We start from the raw sequence: 15,793 nt of genomic DNA, 5'->3' as shown, positions 1-15,793 counted from the left end.
ACAAATCCACCGCTAAGTCCTTCTCTTTGGTGAATACTGATGAGAAGTATTCATTCAGTATCTCTCCCATTTCTTCTGGCTCCACACACAGATTCCCACCTCTGTCCCTGAGTGGGCCCACCCTTTCCCTGGCTACCCTCTTGCCCTTTACAGATGTATAAAAGGCCTTGGGATTTTCCTTAATCCTGGTTGCCAGGGACTTTTCATGACCCCTTTTAGCCCTCCTGACTCCTTGATTAAGTTTCTTCCTACTTTATTTGTATTCTCCACAGGCTTCATTTGTTCCCAGCCTTCTAGCCCTTACGAATGCTTCCCTTTTCTTTTTGACTAATCTCACAATATCCTTCGTTATCCAAGGTTCCTGAAACTTGCCATGCTTATCCTTCATCCTAGCAGGAACATGCTGGTCCAGAATTCTTATCAACTGACGTTTGAAAGCCCCCCCACATGTCAGTTGTTGATTTGCCCTCAAACATCCACCTCCAGTCTAGATTCCTCAGTTCCTGCCTAATGTTACTATAATTAGCCTTCCACCAATTAAGCACCTTAACCCGAGGACTCCTGTTATCCTTATCCACCAGTACCTTGAAACTTACTGAATTATAGTCACTTTTCCTGAAATGCTCTCCTACTGAAACTTCAACCACCTGGCCGGGTTCATTCCCTAATACCAGGTCCAGTATTGCTCCTTCCCTAGTCGGACTATCTGCATATTGTCTCAGGAATCCCTCCTGGATGCACCTTACAAATTCTGCACCATCCAAACCCCTAGCACTAAGTGATTCCCAGTCAATATAGGGAAAGTTAAAATCACCCACCACAACAACCCTATTGCTCTTACATTTTTCCAAAATCTGCCTACACAACTGTTCCTCAATCTCCTGCTGGCAATTGGGAGGCCTATAGTAAACCCCCAACATTGTGACTGCACCCTTCCTATTCCAGAGCTCTACCCATATTGCCTCACTGCATGAGCCCAGCGAAGTGTCCTCCTGTCGTACAGCTGTGATATTCCCCTTAACCAGCAGTGCAACTCCCCCACCTCTTCTACATCCCTCTCTATCCTGCCTGAAACATCTAAATCCTGGAATGTTTATCTGCCAATCCTGTCCATCCTTCAACCAAGTCTCTGTAATAGCAATAACATCATAGTCCTAAGTACAAATCCAAGCTCTAAGCTCATCTGCCCTTGCCTGTTATACTTCTTGCATTGAAACAAATGCATTTCAGACCCCCAGTCACACTGTGTTCAGTAATTTCTCCCTGCCTGCTCTTTCTCTTAGTCCTACTGGCCATATTCATTGGTTCCCAGTCCTATATTTCACCTGCTGACCTATTGCTCTGGTTCCCACCAACCTGCCATACTAGTTTAAACCCTCCCAAGTGACACTAGCAAACCTCGCAGTCAGGATATTGGTGCCCCTCCAGTTTAGATGCAACCCATCCTTCTTGTACAGGTTCCACCTGCCCCCGTAAGAGATCCCAATGATCCAGATTTTGGAAACCCTCCCTCCTACACCATCTGTTCAGCCACGTGTTTAGCTGCACTATCTTCCTATTTTTAGCCTCACTGGCATGTGGCACAGGGAGTAATCCTGACATTACAATCCTAGAGGTCCTGTTTTTTAACTTTCTGCCTAACTCCCTGAACTCCCGCTGCAGGACCTCATCACTCTTCCTGCCTATGTTGTTAGTACCAATGTGTACCACGACCTCTGGCTGTTCTCCCTCCCCCTTCATAATGTCCTGTACCCGATCAGAGACATCCTGGACCCTGGCACCAGGGAGGCAACGTACCATCCTGGTGTCTCTTTCACGACCACATAAGCGCCTGTCTGAGCCCCTGACTATAGAGTCTCCTATGACAATTGCTCTTCTGTGCTTTGACACCCCCCCCCCCCCACCCCCCCACTGCTGAACAACAGAGACAGCCGTGGTGACACTCCTCTGGCTACTGCTGTTGTTTTCCCCTGATAGGCCATCCCCCCCAACAGTATCCAAAATGGTATACCTGTTAGAGAGGGGGACAGCCACAGGGGATTTCTGCACTGACTGCCTGCCCCTTCTAGTGGTCACCCATCTATCTGTCTGTATCTTGGGTGTGACCGCGTCTGTAAAACTGTCAATGACACTTTCCGCCACCTGAATGCTCCTAAGTGCATCCAACTGCTGCTCCAACCGATCCATGTGGTTTGTGAGGAGCTGCAGTTGGGTACACTTCCTGCAGATGTAGTTGTCAGGGACACTTGAAGCACCACAGATTTCCCACATCTCAGAGATGAAGCACTTCATCCCAGCAACTGCCATTTCTAGAACAATTTAATAAATTAATTTAAATCTAATAACTACTTCTTGACTCCTAATGAACTGTACATTCCCTAGGGCTAGATTTCTACAATAAATGCTAAATTCTACGAACAGTAATCCCCTGATTCTTGTCTAGCTACCCTCTACTTATTAATTAAGTGATTAATTTATTTGGTTTAATTAGTTTAACAATGTTTTAGTTTCAAAATCAGTGTAGATTCTCTACCAGCCAATCAGGTCACAGATTTACCGTGACGCCACTTTTAATTTATTTTTAAGACCCGAAGTCCGCGAATCCCCGAGGTCAGGATTTTATACTCACCTCTCTGGAACTCCGCCCTCCGACTCTGCTCCCTGGAACTAGGCCGCAGATCCCCGAGGTAAGGTTTTTATACTCACCTCTCTGGAACTCCGCCCTCCGACTCTGCTCCCTGGAACTAGGCCGTGAATCCCCGAGGTCAGGATTTTATACTCACCTCTCTGGAACTCCGCCCTCTGACTCTGCTCCCTGGAACTAGGCCGTGAATCCCCGAGGTCAGGATTTTATACTCACCTTTCTGGAACTCCACCCTCCGACTCTGCTCCCTGGAACTAGGCCGCAGATCCCCGAGGTAAGGTTTTTATACTCACCTCTCTGGAACTCCACCCTCCGACTCTGCTCCCTGGAACTAGGCCCCGAATCCCTGAGGTAAGGTTTTTATACTCACCACTCTGGAACTCCGCCTTCTGACCCTGCTCCCTGGAACTAGGCCGCAGATCCCCGAGGTAAGGTTTTTATACTCGCCTCTCTGGAGCTCTGCCGTCTGACCCTGCTCCCTGGAACTAGGCCGCGGATCCCCGAGGTAAGGTTTTTATACTCACCTCTCTGGAACTCCACCCTCCGACTCTGCTCCCTGGAATGTTACTTGCCACTTATCAGCTCAAGTCTGAATGTTGTCCAGATCTTGCTGCATATTGGTGCAGATTCTTACAGTATCTGAGGAGTCGCAATTGGTGTTGAACATTGTGCAATCATCAGCGAACATCCCCAGTTCTGACCTTATGATGGAAGGAAGGTCATTGATGAAGCAGCTGAAGATGGTTGGGCCTAGGACAACTACCCTGTGAAACTCCTGCGGCGATGTCCTGGCACTAAGATAATTGGCCTCCAATAACCACAACCATCTTTCTTTTTGCCAGGTGTGACTTCAACCAGTGGACAGTTTTCCACAAGATTCCCATTGACTTCAATTTTGCCAGGGCTTCTCAGTCACATGCTGCCTTGATGTCAAGGGTGGTCACTCTCACCTCACTTCTTGAGTTCAGCCCTTTTGTCTATGTTTGGACCAAGGCGATAATGAGGTCCTGATGGAACCCAATCTGTCTAAGTGCTGCTTGATAGCGCTGATGATGTCTTCCATCACTTTGCTGATGAGCGAGGGTATTTGTCTTGCTTTTTGTGGGAAGGATACACCTGGGTAATATTCCACATTGTCGGGTAGATGCCAGTGTTGTAGCTGTATTGGAAGAGCTTGGCTAAGGGCGCGGCTAGTTCTGGAGCACAAGCCTTTGGTACTATTGCTGAAATGTTATTAGGACCCAAAGCCTTTCCAGTGTCCAGTGCTTTCAGCCTTTCTGATTTTGTTCATTCTGGAATTAGATGGCCTTTATGCTTTATTTTGCATTGAACAAACTCCATATTGTCCCAAGGGTTAATAGGTTCGAGGAAGTACTCTCCTTGTGAAGAGGTCACAGACTCTACAATCTTTTGGTATTGTATGCTGTCACTGTCATGCCATAGGCGAACCTGTGTATGACTTATCGATGTTCTCTTGTGAGCTGACAACACAATAGTGCACGGTAAAATACATTGCAAGCTCTTGCGGTTTACACTGTTCTGTTATTCTTGCTTGTTTTAATTGAAAAGCTTGCAAGTTCCCTACATCTTAGTTTAACCTGTTCAACAATTGGAGGAGTTGAGTATAGGGCTTAAACAATGAACAGGTGATAGAAGAGGGTAAAGGTTCTATGAAATATACTAATACAAAATAGGTGTGAAATTAATAACAGGTCAAACAAAAGGAGCAGAAAGAAATGAGAAAAGAAGGAAGCATGATTACTCAGTTTCAACATTTGAATGAAACAAAGAGAAAATGGGAATGTGATTCTGAAGGAGCAATAAAGGAAAATGAGTGAGAAAGAAAATGTTGAGGGAAAAACAAGAGAAGACTTCCTCTGATTTCTAAGTTAAATGACAATTTAAACCAGCTTATGAAGAATAGCTTAATTAAATTGTTGCACTTAACCCAACAAGTTTAACTGTGGCTCAGTCAGTTGTACTCTTACATGTGCATTGGAAAGCTTTGGGTTCAAAACCCACTCCAGGAATTGAGCACAAAAATGAAAGCTGAACCTCTAATGCAGTACTGAGGGAGTGCTGCATGATTAGAGATACCATCTCCAATGAAACACTAAACCAATGCCCTTCATCAGCTGGAGTTTTGTGTACAGTTCTGGGTGCCACACTATAGGAAGGATATGAATGCATTGGAGTGAGTGCCGAAGAGGTTTGCGAGAATGGTTCTAGGGATGAGCCGCTTCAGTTATGAGGAAAGATTGGAGAAGTTGGGACTGTTTTCCTTGGAGAGGAGAAGGCTAAGTGGAGACTTGATATAAATTTTCAAAATCATGAGGGGTCTGGACAAAGTAGAAAGGGAGAAACTGTTCCCACTTGTAAATGGATCAAGAATCAGAGGGCACAGTTTTGTGTTTTGCAAAAGAAGCAAATGCAAAGTGAGGAAAAACTTTTTGACACAGCGAGCAGGTAGGGTTTGGAATGCACTGCCTGGGAGTGTGGTGGAGGCAGGTTCGAATGAGGCATTCAAGAGGGCATTGGATGATTATTTAAATAGAAACAATGTGCAGGGTTACAGGGGAAAGGCAGGAGATTTGCACTAAGTTAAAATGCTCAGAGAGCCAGTGCAGACACAATGGGTTGAATGGCCTCCTTCTGCACCATAGCAATGCTTTGATTCTGACTTTCTCATGTAAAGGATCCCAAGCATTATTTTGAACAAGAGCGGGGGAGTTATCCCCACTGTCCAGGCCAATATTTATCCCTCACTCATCGCAAAAAGAGATTACCTGGTGTTTATCACATAGCTGTTTGTGGGAGCTTGCTGTGTGCAAGTTGGTTGCTGAGTTTCCTACATTAGAACAGTGACTATTCTTCAAAGGTGTTTCAATTGCTGTTAAGTACTTTGGGATGTCCTGAGGTCATGAAAGGTGCTAAATTAATGCATGTCCTGTTTTCTTGAACAAAGAGAAACATCTCCAAGACTGGTAATGTGAAATCTTAAAACATTTCTAAGTGATTGTGTTGATTATAAAGTGGTGTTTACAATGTCACTGACACATAGCAAATCTTTATTGCAAAATGAAAGAGCTAAATAGATGTTACAAACAGGAAATAGACTAGAAGGTAAAAAAAAACAATGAAGATAGACTTACTTAATAAGAACTGACCAAAATGTTCATTTTATCAGAAAAACCTTTGAGCTTAAAGACAGTAACACTAACTCAGTTGTCTTATTGCTTCTTTGGGGTGTAAGGGGTAATTAAGGAATTATTGATTGAAAATTGTCATTATTAATCTCTTTCTGTCATCTTTCTTCATAGGCTTTTCCAGGAAACTCTAATGCAGACAGTGTTGTGCACTACAAACTACAGTACTCCATCAGAGCCAGGTTCCTTCGCTTTGCCCCTCTCGAGTGGAATCCTACCGGTAGAATAGGAATGAGAGTTGAGCTTTATGGTTGCTCCTACAGTAAGTATAAGATATCAAATGGAATAAGTGTGCATTTATTTTCAAGTGATTATTTTCACAAAGAATGGGATGTTCATCATGCTATAATGAGGGACTTGGTTTAACGTTAAACAGAGAGAGGCAAACACTTGTATTTAAGCAGCTGAACATATCTCTCAGGAATGTCTTAAAGTGTTTTATGATCCAAGAATTGCTTTTAAAGTGCTGTCATGCTCATGTAAGTAAATAGAGCTACTTTGTGCAAGCAAGGACCCAAAGAACAACTTGATTACTTCAGTTAGACAGTTTTCGCTTGCATGTGAACCCACAGCACAAAACTGCCTGAATCCAATATTCTCATGGGGCCCATTAACTGGTTGGTGTGGTAAAATATAAAAAAAAGTGCTGGAGCCTACACGGGGCTACTGCTCTGAGATAATTTGGACAGAGCGGAGGAGTTTTTGTTTTCTGTATTTGCCTGTGCCTGAAATAAAAAATGTTCGATTCCTCAGAACCGACATTTCTTGGTGATTTTATTTTTTATGAGCACTGTTTGTCATGTTAAAGAAAATCAAAAGGAATATATGAACCAATGTTAAAAACTGTTACTTAGATGATGGTTACTGGGCAGTGTTGTAGAAGCATAGAATGGTTACTGCAACAGAAGGGGTCTTTCCGGCCTGCTGTGTCGGTGTGATGTAACTCGCATTGTGAATGAGTTGTGGTCGAACGGAAATATGTTATCAAATGAAGCCAACTTTTCCTATACAAATTAAAAAAAAACATTTGATGACTTATTTTAGTCAATGTTAATAAGGACTGTCATGAGTGTAATGGGTGCTATCGTCCTCCTTATTGTGTCACTTGACATGCATCTTACATTTGTTCAAGGTAATTGAGCAAATCTCAACAGTTCTGTAAATGGAGGTTTAATTTGATTTACATGGCTGCCTGAGCCCCACACATAACTTTGATTGAGGAGGGATTCAGAGAACTGATACAAATTCAAATCCTGTTGATAACTCTGATATATTTTATATGTCATTTACGCACATAAGGAAGAGTGTGCTTAAGAAAAGACTCCATGCAACAGAAGCATAACTTCCTCATTTCTGTATTTCAGTCCCTTTGTGATAAAGGCCAACATTTCATTAACCTTTTTGGTTGCTTTTTCTTTTAACCTGTGTAAGAGAGTTTAGTGGTTTGTGTATATGAACAGCTATATCCTTTTGCTTCCCCACAACTCCCAGGGCACAATCTTGTGGCAGTGTCGGAGGTCTCTGCTGGACAGCCGGCAAGGGCCCAGCATTACCTCTTTCCTGGAAAGCCCACCACATCATGTGCCAATCAGGCATTTAACAAGCCAGCAGTGGGCCTTCGCCTGGATCAAGGACCCCAGGGGTGGAAGTCCCATTCACCAAGAGCTGCCAGCCAACTAGAGGCCAGCAGCTCTATTGAATGGCAGCACCACCAAGGAGGTGGTGGCTGCTGCTGGTATGACACCCGCCTCGATGCCCAGGATCATTGCTGAATCCCATACCAGAGGTGAGTGACGGCTGGAGGGAGATTGTCAGGTGGGGGTTGTGGGAGAGGTGGGCCGACAGCAAGGACAGCAGGGTAGCTCTCAGGAGCAACCCCTCCTTCCTGATGCTGTGTCCCTTGATCAGGCTTAGAGTGCCTTTGAATGAGGGACCCTCTCTGGGAGCCTGCAAGCAAACACACTAGGGTTTTCTTGTTGTGTTAAAAGCAAAAAATACCTGGAAAAACTCAGCAAGTCTGACAGCATCTGCGGAGAGGAATACAGCTAATGTTTCGAGTCCATATGACTCTTCGCTTGCACTTCCCTCAGTTTTGTCTACTGCATTCGTTTCTCCCAATGCGGTTTCCTCTACATTGGAGAGACCAAACGCAGACTGGGTGACCGCTTTGCAGAACACCTTCGGTCTGTCCACAAGCATGACCCAAACCTTCCTGTCGCTTGCCATTTCAACACTCCACCCTGCTCTCATGCCCACATGTCCGTCCTTGGCCTGCTGCAATGTTCCAGTGAAGCTCAACGCTAACTGGAGGAACAGCACCTCATCTTTTGACTAGGCACTTTACAGCCTTCCAGACTGAATATTGAGTTCAACAATTTTAGATCATGAAGTCTCTCTTCCATCCCCACCCCCTTTCTGATCCCCCTTTTTCAAATAATTTATATAGATTTTTCTTTTCCCACCTATTTCCATTATTTTTAAATGTATTTCCACCCATTGTTTTATCTCTACCTTTTAGCCTATTTCGATCCCTTCCCTCCACCCCACCCCCACTAGGGCTATCTGTACCTTGCTCGTCCTGCTTTCTACCCTTAATGTCATCATTAGCACATTTCTTAGCTAATATCACCACCGTCAACACCTCTTTGTCCTTTTGTCTATGACTTATTTTGGCAATCTCCACCTTTCACTGGCCCTCTATCCAGCTCTACCTGTCCCACCACCCCCTCTCCCCCCCTTAAACCAGCTTATATTTCACCTCTTTTCTATTTTTCCTTAGTTCTGGTGAAGAGTCATATGGACTCGAAATGTTAACTGTGTTCCTTTCCGCAGATGCTGTCAGACCTGCTGAGATTTTCCAGCTATTTTTGTTTCCTTGTTGTGTGCCTTTCATGGCGCTTTCCCCGGGCACCACTGGGTTAACACCAGTGGTGGTGTAATGAGGCCATCAAGTGAGTATTAATTCACCCCATATGGGCTTTAATTGGCAGTGGGGCCGGAACGCCATCCACAGGCCTTCACTTAATTAGGATGGAGGCAGGATGCTGGCAAGATCTGTGCCCACCACCCTCCTGCTTGATTAAATGCCCCCTCACAACTAAATTCGCACAGAGAGGGACATACGATTCTGCCCCTAGTCTCTGACCATTAAGAAAATATTCCAAATTATCTGATCACCACCCCACCACCCCCCCCCACCCCCCCCACCCACCCCCACCAATCACATTGAACTCCATTCACTTAACCTGTCTTTGTTCCTTTGTAACATCCTTACCCATCCGCACAGCGCCTCTAACTTAGCACCATCTGCAAACTTGGAAATCTCTACTCTTTTAGCCATTGGTAGTAGGATTAGAGATGACAAGTCATTAATATATGTAGTGAAGAACTGGAGCCCCAGAATAGATCCTTGCGGAATACCATGCATCACATATCCCACATTTCCTTTACCTTTACTCTGTCTTCTGTGTCGGAGCTAATTATGAGCCCATGTCACAAGATTAACACCAATTCCATGTATTTTCATTGTGCTTATAAATTCTTGTGTGGAACTATATCAAATGCCTTCTTAATCAACATCTATTAACTCTCCCTGTTCGGCATTGCAGTGACCTCTGCAAAAATTCAGCTAAATTAATCAGACAGGACTCTTCACAAATCCATGCTGACTCTGATATCTTAGGCGACTACATCTAGAGTCCACATAGAACCATAGAAAAGTCTTGGCACAGAAAGAGGCCATTCAGCCCATCGTGTCTGCAACAACCATAAAAGAGAAAAAAGAAGCTAGCCACTCATTTTAAATCCCACCCTCCAACACCTGTTCCGTATCCTTGCAGGTTACAGCACTTCAGGTGCCGATCCAGTCACCTTTTAAATGAGTTGAGCGGTTCAGCCTCAACTTGGACAGTGAATTCTAGACGACTATTACCCTCCGGGTGGAAATATTTTTCTTCATGCCCTCTCTAATCCTACTACTAATTGCCTTAAATCTATGCCCTCCGGTAATTGACCCCTCAGCCAAGGGAAAACAGGTCTTTCTTGTCTGCCCTATCTAGGCCCCAGCTAAGGCTAACCAATGTTTTATACAGTTCCAGCATTACATCCCTGTTTTTGTAATCAATACCTTGTCCAATAAAGGAAAGCATTCCATATGCTTCCTCTACCACCTTATCGACCTGTCCTGCCATCTTCAAGGACCTGTGGACATGCATTCCAAAGCCTCTCACTTCCTCAATCCCTCTCAATATCCTCCCATTTATTGAGTAGTCCCTTGCTTTGTATGCATTACCTAACACTTCTCTGGATTGAATTACATTTGCCACTTCTCTGCCCACTCAACCAAACCATTAGTACCATTCTGGAGACAATAGCTATCCTCTCCACTTTCAACTAGGAGGCCAATTTTTGTGTCATCTGCAAATTTCCCAATCATGCCTCCCACATTTAAATCCACATTATTAATATACATGACAAACAGCAAAGGCCCCAACACTGAGCCCTGTGGAAGACCACTGAAAACCACTTTCCATTTGCAAAAACATCCATCGACCATTACCCTTTGTTCTCTGTCACTGAGCCAATTTTGGATCCAACTCGCCACTCCCCTGTACCCCATTGGATCTCACTTTTCTGACCAATCTGCCATGTGGGACCTTGTCAATTGCCTTACTGAAATCCATGTAGCCAACATCTGCTGCATAACCCTCATCAATCCCCCTTATTACTTCCTCAAAGAGTTCTGTTAAGTTAGTAAGACACGATCTTCCCCTAACAAAACCATGTTGACTATCCTTGATCAATCTGTGCCTTTCTAAGTGACTGCTTATACTGTCTCTCAAATTGATTCCAATAATTTTCCCACCACCAAAGTCAGACTGACTGACCTATAATTTTCTGGCCTATCCCTCACGCCTTTTTTAAATATCGGTACACCATTCACAGACCTCCAATTCCCTGTTACCTTGCTTGTATCTGGTGAGGATTGCAAAATGATCCTCAGAGCACCCACTATTCCCACTCTGGCTTCCTTTAACAGCCTGGGATACAGTCCATCCGGCCCTGGTGATTTACCCACCTTCAAGGATGCCAGTCCCTCTAGTTCTTCGCTTGTCATTATGCTTATGGTATCTAATAATACACACTCCTCCTCTTTAACTAAAATGTCTGCTTCATCCCTCTCAATGAAGACAGCGACAAAATACTCATTGAGAACCCTGCTCACATCTTCAACATCAATGCACAAGTTACCATGTACATTTCTGATAGGCCCCATCCTTTCCTTAGTTATCATCATGCTCTTAATTTACTGGTAAAACATCTTTGGGTTTACTTTGATTTTACCGGTCAATGTTTTTTTCACATACTCTCTTTGCTTTCCTGCTTTTCTTTTTTACTTCCTATACTCCTCTTGGCTTTCTACAGTGTTAAACATGTTGTGACTGTCATGAACTCACTTTTTCTGCTTTCTCTTACCCTTTACGATTCTGGATAGGGGCTCTAGATTTGGCAGGACTACCCTTTTTCTTCGTGGGGACATGTCTACACTGTGCCCATAGAATGTCACTTTTGAATGCCTCCCACTGACTTGACGCTGTTTTCCCTTCTAATAGTCCATTTTCGCCAGCTCACCTCTCAGCTTTGTAAACTCTGTCCTCCCCCAAATTAGAATTTTTACTCCTGTTCTATCTTTGCCCTTTTCCATAATGATGCTAAATCTGACTGTACTATTGTCAACTATCTCCAAAATGGTTCCCCACTGCTACTTCATCCATTTGCCCAGTTTAATTTCCTAAGGCTAAATCTAGAACTGTGCACCCTCTCATTGGGCTTGTTACGTGCTGGCTGAAGAAATTCTCTTGAATGCAATTCATGAATTTTTGGCCCTCTGTGCCCTTCATGCTGTTCATATTCCATTTAATATTAGGGTAGTTGAAATCTCCAACTACTACTGCCCTGTTGTTTTTGCATTCTGAAAGGTGCCTGCATTTTTGCTCTTCTAACTCCCTTCCACTCTTTGGGGGTCTATTGTACACGCCTAGCAGTGTGGCTGCCCCTTTTTTACTTCTAAACTCAACCCATATGGCCTCATTTGGTGCTTCATTTAATATTTCATCCCTTCTCACAGCTGTAATTGTATATATAACCAATAATGCTACTCCCCCACCATTTTTATCCCCCTCTCTATCCTGCCTGAAAACTCAATATATCCAGGGATGTTGAGATGCCATTTTTGCCCCTCTTTAAGCCAAGTTTTCATTGGAGCGATGATATTGTGCTGCCATGTGTCTATCTGTGCTCTCAGCTCATTGGTTTTATTTGCTATACTCCTTGCATTTACATGTACACTTATTAACATTTTAACGCTGCCAAACTCCTGTGCTATACACTTTTTAACCTGTGCTTCTTCTCACTCACTAATTCTCCATCTCCCATTCCCTGCTCTGAATTTGCCCTCAGCTCTTCAGCCCCCTGTCAATCTGGTTTAACAGCAAACCCCCCCCCTCCACCCCCCCCTCCCCCCCCCCCGCCACCCCACCTCAGGGAGATCGCTGACAGCTTTATAAATTTTAAAAATAGAAAAATAAAAAAACCCTTAACATGTCCCCCTCATGTGACAATGTCACACGAGATGAGACATGTTAATAAATTTCACTGAAACTTTAATTAAACTTTTTAAATTCCTACATGAAACCTCATCCCGCCGGTGGATGAGGTTTCATGTTTTCTCTAGTTGCCGCCGGGGCTCCTGGCCTTCCCGCTGACCTTAAGGTCGGACGGGCAGGTCCTTTAATTGTTTTAATTATCCTGTCAATGGCCTCAATTGGCTATTGACAGGTCGGCGGGTGTTCAGCTGATTTTGCTGCACCCCTGCCTTCCTGAATATTTAAATGGGGCGGGATGATTTCAGGGATTTCTCCTGATGTCATCCCGCGTCATTTTCGCGTCGGCAAGCGGGCCCCGCCCCTGCTCGCTGACACAAATATTCAGCCCCGTGGGTGGGATTTTCCAAACTTTTATCAGGGTCGCCAAATCTCCCGCAACGGTTCCCGTCACGATGGGGTTGGAAAATCCCGACCTCTGTTAATAAATTTAAGGGAAATTTACTGGAGAAAATTGTTTAATAGAGCGATGAAGCAGGAATAATGTAAAATTTGTTACACTTACAGTACTGTACTTTACTTGAGTGTGGAGGTGGAGGGATTGGGTGAAGTGGCTGATGTTGATGTTGATGTGAATAAAAATAAACATGTTACTCTTGGCTGCTTCACTTTTTGTTTTTCAATTTTTCAGTAAGGAACAATAGCAGCGTCAATCATTCTATGAATGACAATGCTTCTTTCCATGTTTGTATCATCAACTGTCACCTGTTTTTTTTCAAATCTTCAACTGATTTTATGAGGTCTGCCATCATCTTAGGTGTAAAATGAACGTTCCTTGACTCTTCTTCCAGCTCCTGTTTAAATTCACTCAATTTCATCAGTTCCACCACTTCTTCTGTAGAGACTTCCTGTTCATGAGACTGGAACTGTTCCTCTACTTCACCTGTGGCCAGGTCTTCAAATACCTCCCCTCCAATTTGTTTTGCCAACTCAACGATCTTTGTTACTTCAGCGTCCACACTAGGAAACCCTGTGAAATCATTCACAGCCTCAGGCCCACCTTTTTTCCCATTTATAGATGATTCTCTGACCTCACCCCATGAGTCCTTAGTTATTCCTGTTGCTGTGAGGATGTGGAATTTCTTCCAGCAATCACGGTCAAAGGGTTTACTTCCATAAGACTGAGGATGTGGTTGAAACTTCTATGGGTGAAGTAAGCTTTGAAGGATGCAATAGCCCCCTGGTCCATTGGCTGGATAGGTGAGGTCATATTTGGGGGTAAAAACAAAGTGTCAGTGTCTGGATGGCTATCTGTGTGAGTGTGGATGTCCAGGTGCATCAAAGTTATGTAGGCTCTTGAAGGACAAGTTATTTTCTCTCAGATTAGTCCTTCTCATGCAGAAAGCAATTCTCAAACGAATCTTCAGGCACTGCTGTGGTAACCCAGGCATTGTTGTTAGCCTTTTAAAAAACTGGTAGATGAGATTTATTTTTGCCTTTAAGAGCTTGAGTGTTTTCTGACCAAGAGCCGGCATTGATTTACATTTGAAACCAGCCACAGTGGCACATAGTAAGAGTGTTAGCCTGATCTTTGCAGCTTTAAAACTAAGTGTAATTCCTATTTGGCATTTTCTTCCGGGACAGGCCAGCATCATCTGTGTTAAAGACCCACTTCACCTGGAACCCTCTCTCCTCAATTCATTCTTACAGCACCTTGGAAAGCCCTCCTGCAGCTGTATGGTCAGCTGATGCAGCCTTTTCCCCCCTCCCCCTTTCCCCCTCCCCCCTTCCTCTGTCTCCTCCTCCCCCTCTCTCTCCCACCCCACCCACCCACCCTTCCCCCCCGACACACACACACACACACACACACACGCGCACACATGCACACACAAACACAACTTCACATTACATAGATCAAAATGCTTTTTAAAGTGATCAGATCGTCCTGTACTAGCTGCGAATCCTTTGGAAGGCAAAGGAGAGACCCCCTCCTCACTATTATCACCAGTAAGCACTACCCTCTTTACTACTCTTTATCTGCCAGTACAATTCAAGCACCTCATTTCTATTGATTGGACCATTCACTGGGGTATTCCTTTGTTGCTGGTGCTCTATCCACACGCTTAGTAACTTATTCATTTCTTCCAAGCACGGATCTCCCCTACTTACAAAGGTTAACTGGCAGTACGACTACTAGAAACACTAACATTGGCACTTATTTTGTTTTCAGACTGCTTAATGTACCTAATTGTAGTTTCATTGACTCTGTATTCCCTGGCCAGCGTGGTGGCAGTAACACCATTTTTCAATCTATCTAATATTGTCATTTTTTTGGACAAGTGTCATCACTTTTCTAGGATGTTTGCTGCTTGGCCCTGACTCGCTCATTTTTAAATATAGTACTGTACAAGCTTAAATGTATTTATTTAGTGAATGCAAATCCATGAAGCCAAGCGACAGCCTCCTCATTTGCTGAGTTTAAGGTGATTAATCCACCACTTAGTCTGTAGAGGGGACACTCCTTGGTAATGTGCAGCATGGTTTGAGTCTTTGGACTAGTGCATAAGGGGTTTGTACTGAGGCCCAAGTGGTGAAGGTTATCCGCACAGGGACCCTGACCTGTCCTGAACCTATTTGGCAAGGGGAACTCTCACCGTGGTAGTTCAAAGCATGTCATTTGACAGATGGGGTTTGTTACAAGAAATTTGTTAGTGATTTCCCATGTTTCCCATTCCCTGATCCAGCAGATGTCTGCCGGTAGATCTTGTTCAGGAAGGGTGCTCCATATGGGGCACTGAGATGGAAGGCAGGCAGTAGGTGGGTTCAACGGGTCATCGTGGAGCGGTAAGTGGGGTGCAGCACAAACAGTTTCAACCAGCTTGTGGGTTTTTTTGTCAGTTAATAGCAGATGTGTGGTGGGGTAATGTTTACAAGGGCAGGAAGCCAGGGGAAGGGTGTTGAGCAGAGAGTTCCAGTTATAATGCACCATTGTTGCATTCAGCTGAGTCTCAGCAAGATGTGTGTGTGTGTGTGTGTGAGGTTGTGTGTGTGTGTGTGTGTGTGTGTGTGTGTGTGTATGTGTGTGTGTGAGACACCCTCTGCCAGGCAAGGTGCACAGTACTCTGTCGCAGAGTATGATAGGGCAAATGCTTAGGTCCAGAGTGTTGTGGCAGCAGCATCCCATGTATATCCAGCAAGTTTGCTTATTAGGTTGTTTCTGGTTTTGACCTTTGCCGGTGTTTTCTTCAGATGTTCCTGGAAGGAGAGAATACTAGAGTCACTCCCAAGTATGTTGGGTTGGGATCATGCTGTAAGCTCTGTCTATCTACATAGATAAACAA

The 15,793-nt window shown here is 44.2% G+C and overlaps 1 protein-coding gene across 1 annotated transcript in view; it reads left to right on the top strand.

The window, feature by feature from the left end:
* LOC121284659 (contactin-associated protein-like 5) overlaps positions 1-15,793 on the top strand; it is a 1,009,875-nt gene that overhangs the window by 293,495 nt on the left and 700,587 nt on the right. Inside the window, exon 4 of the mRNA XM_041200217.1 lies at positions 5,965-6,112. Coding sequence (XP_041056151.1) covers positions 5,965-6,112 — 148 coding nt within the window. The remainder of the gene's footprint in view (positions 1-5,964; positions 6,113-15,793) is intronic.

Source organism: Carcharodon carcharias, chromosome 12, assembly GCF_017639515.1.
Source record: "Carcharodon carcharias isolate sCarCar2 chromosome 12, sCarCar2.pri, whole genome shotgun sequence".
In the NCBI taxonomy this organism is placed as follows: Eukaryota; Metazoa; Chordata; class Chondrichthyes; order Lamniformes; family Lamnidae; genus Carcharodon; species Carcharodon carcharias.
Note: the sequence above shows the minus strand (reverse complement) of the source record. Positions and strands in the feature narration are given on the sequence as shown.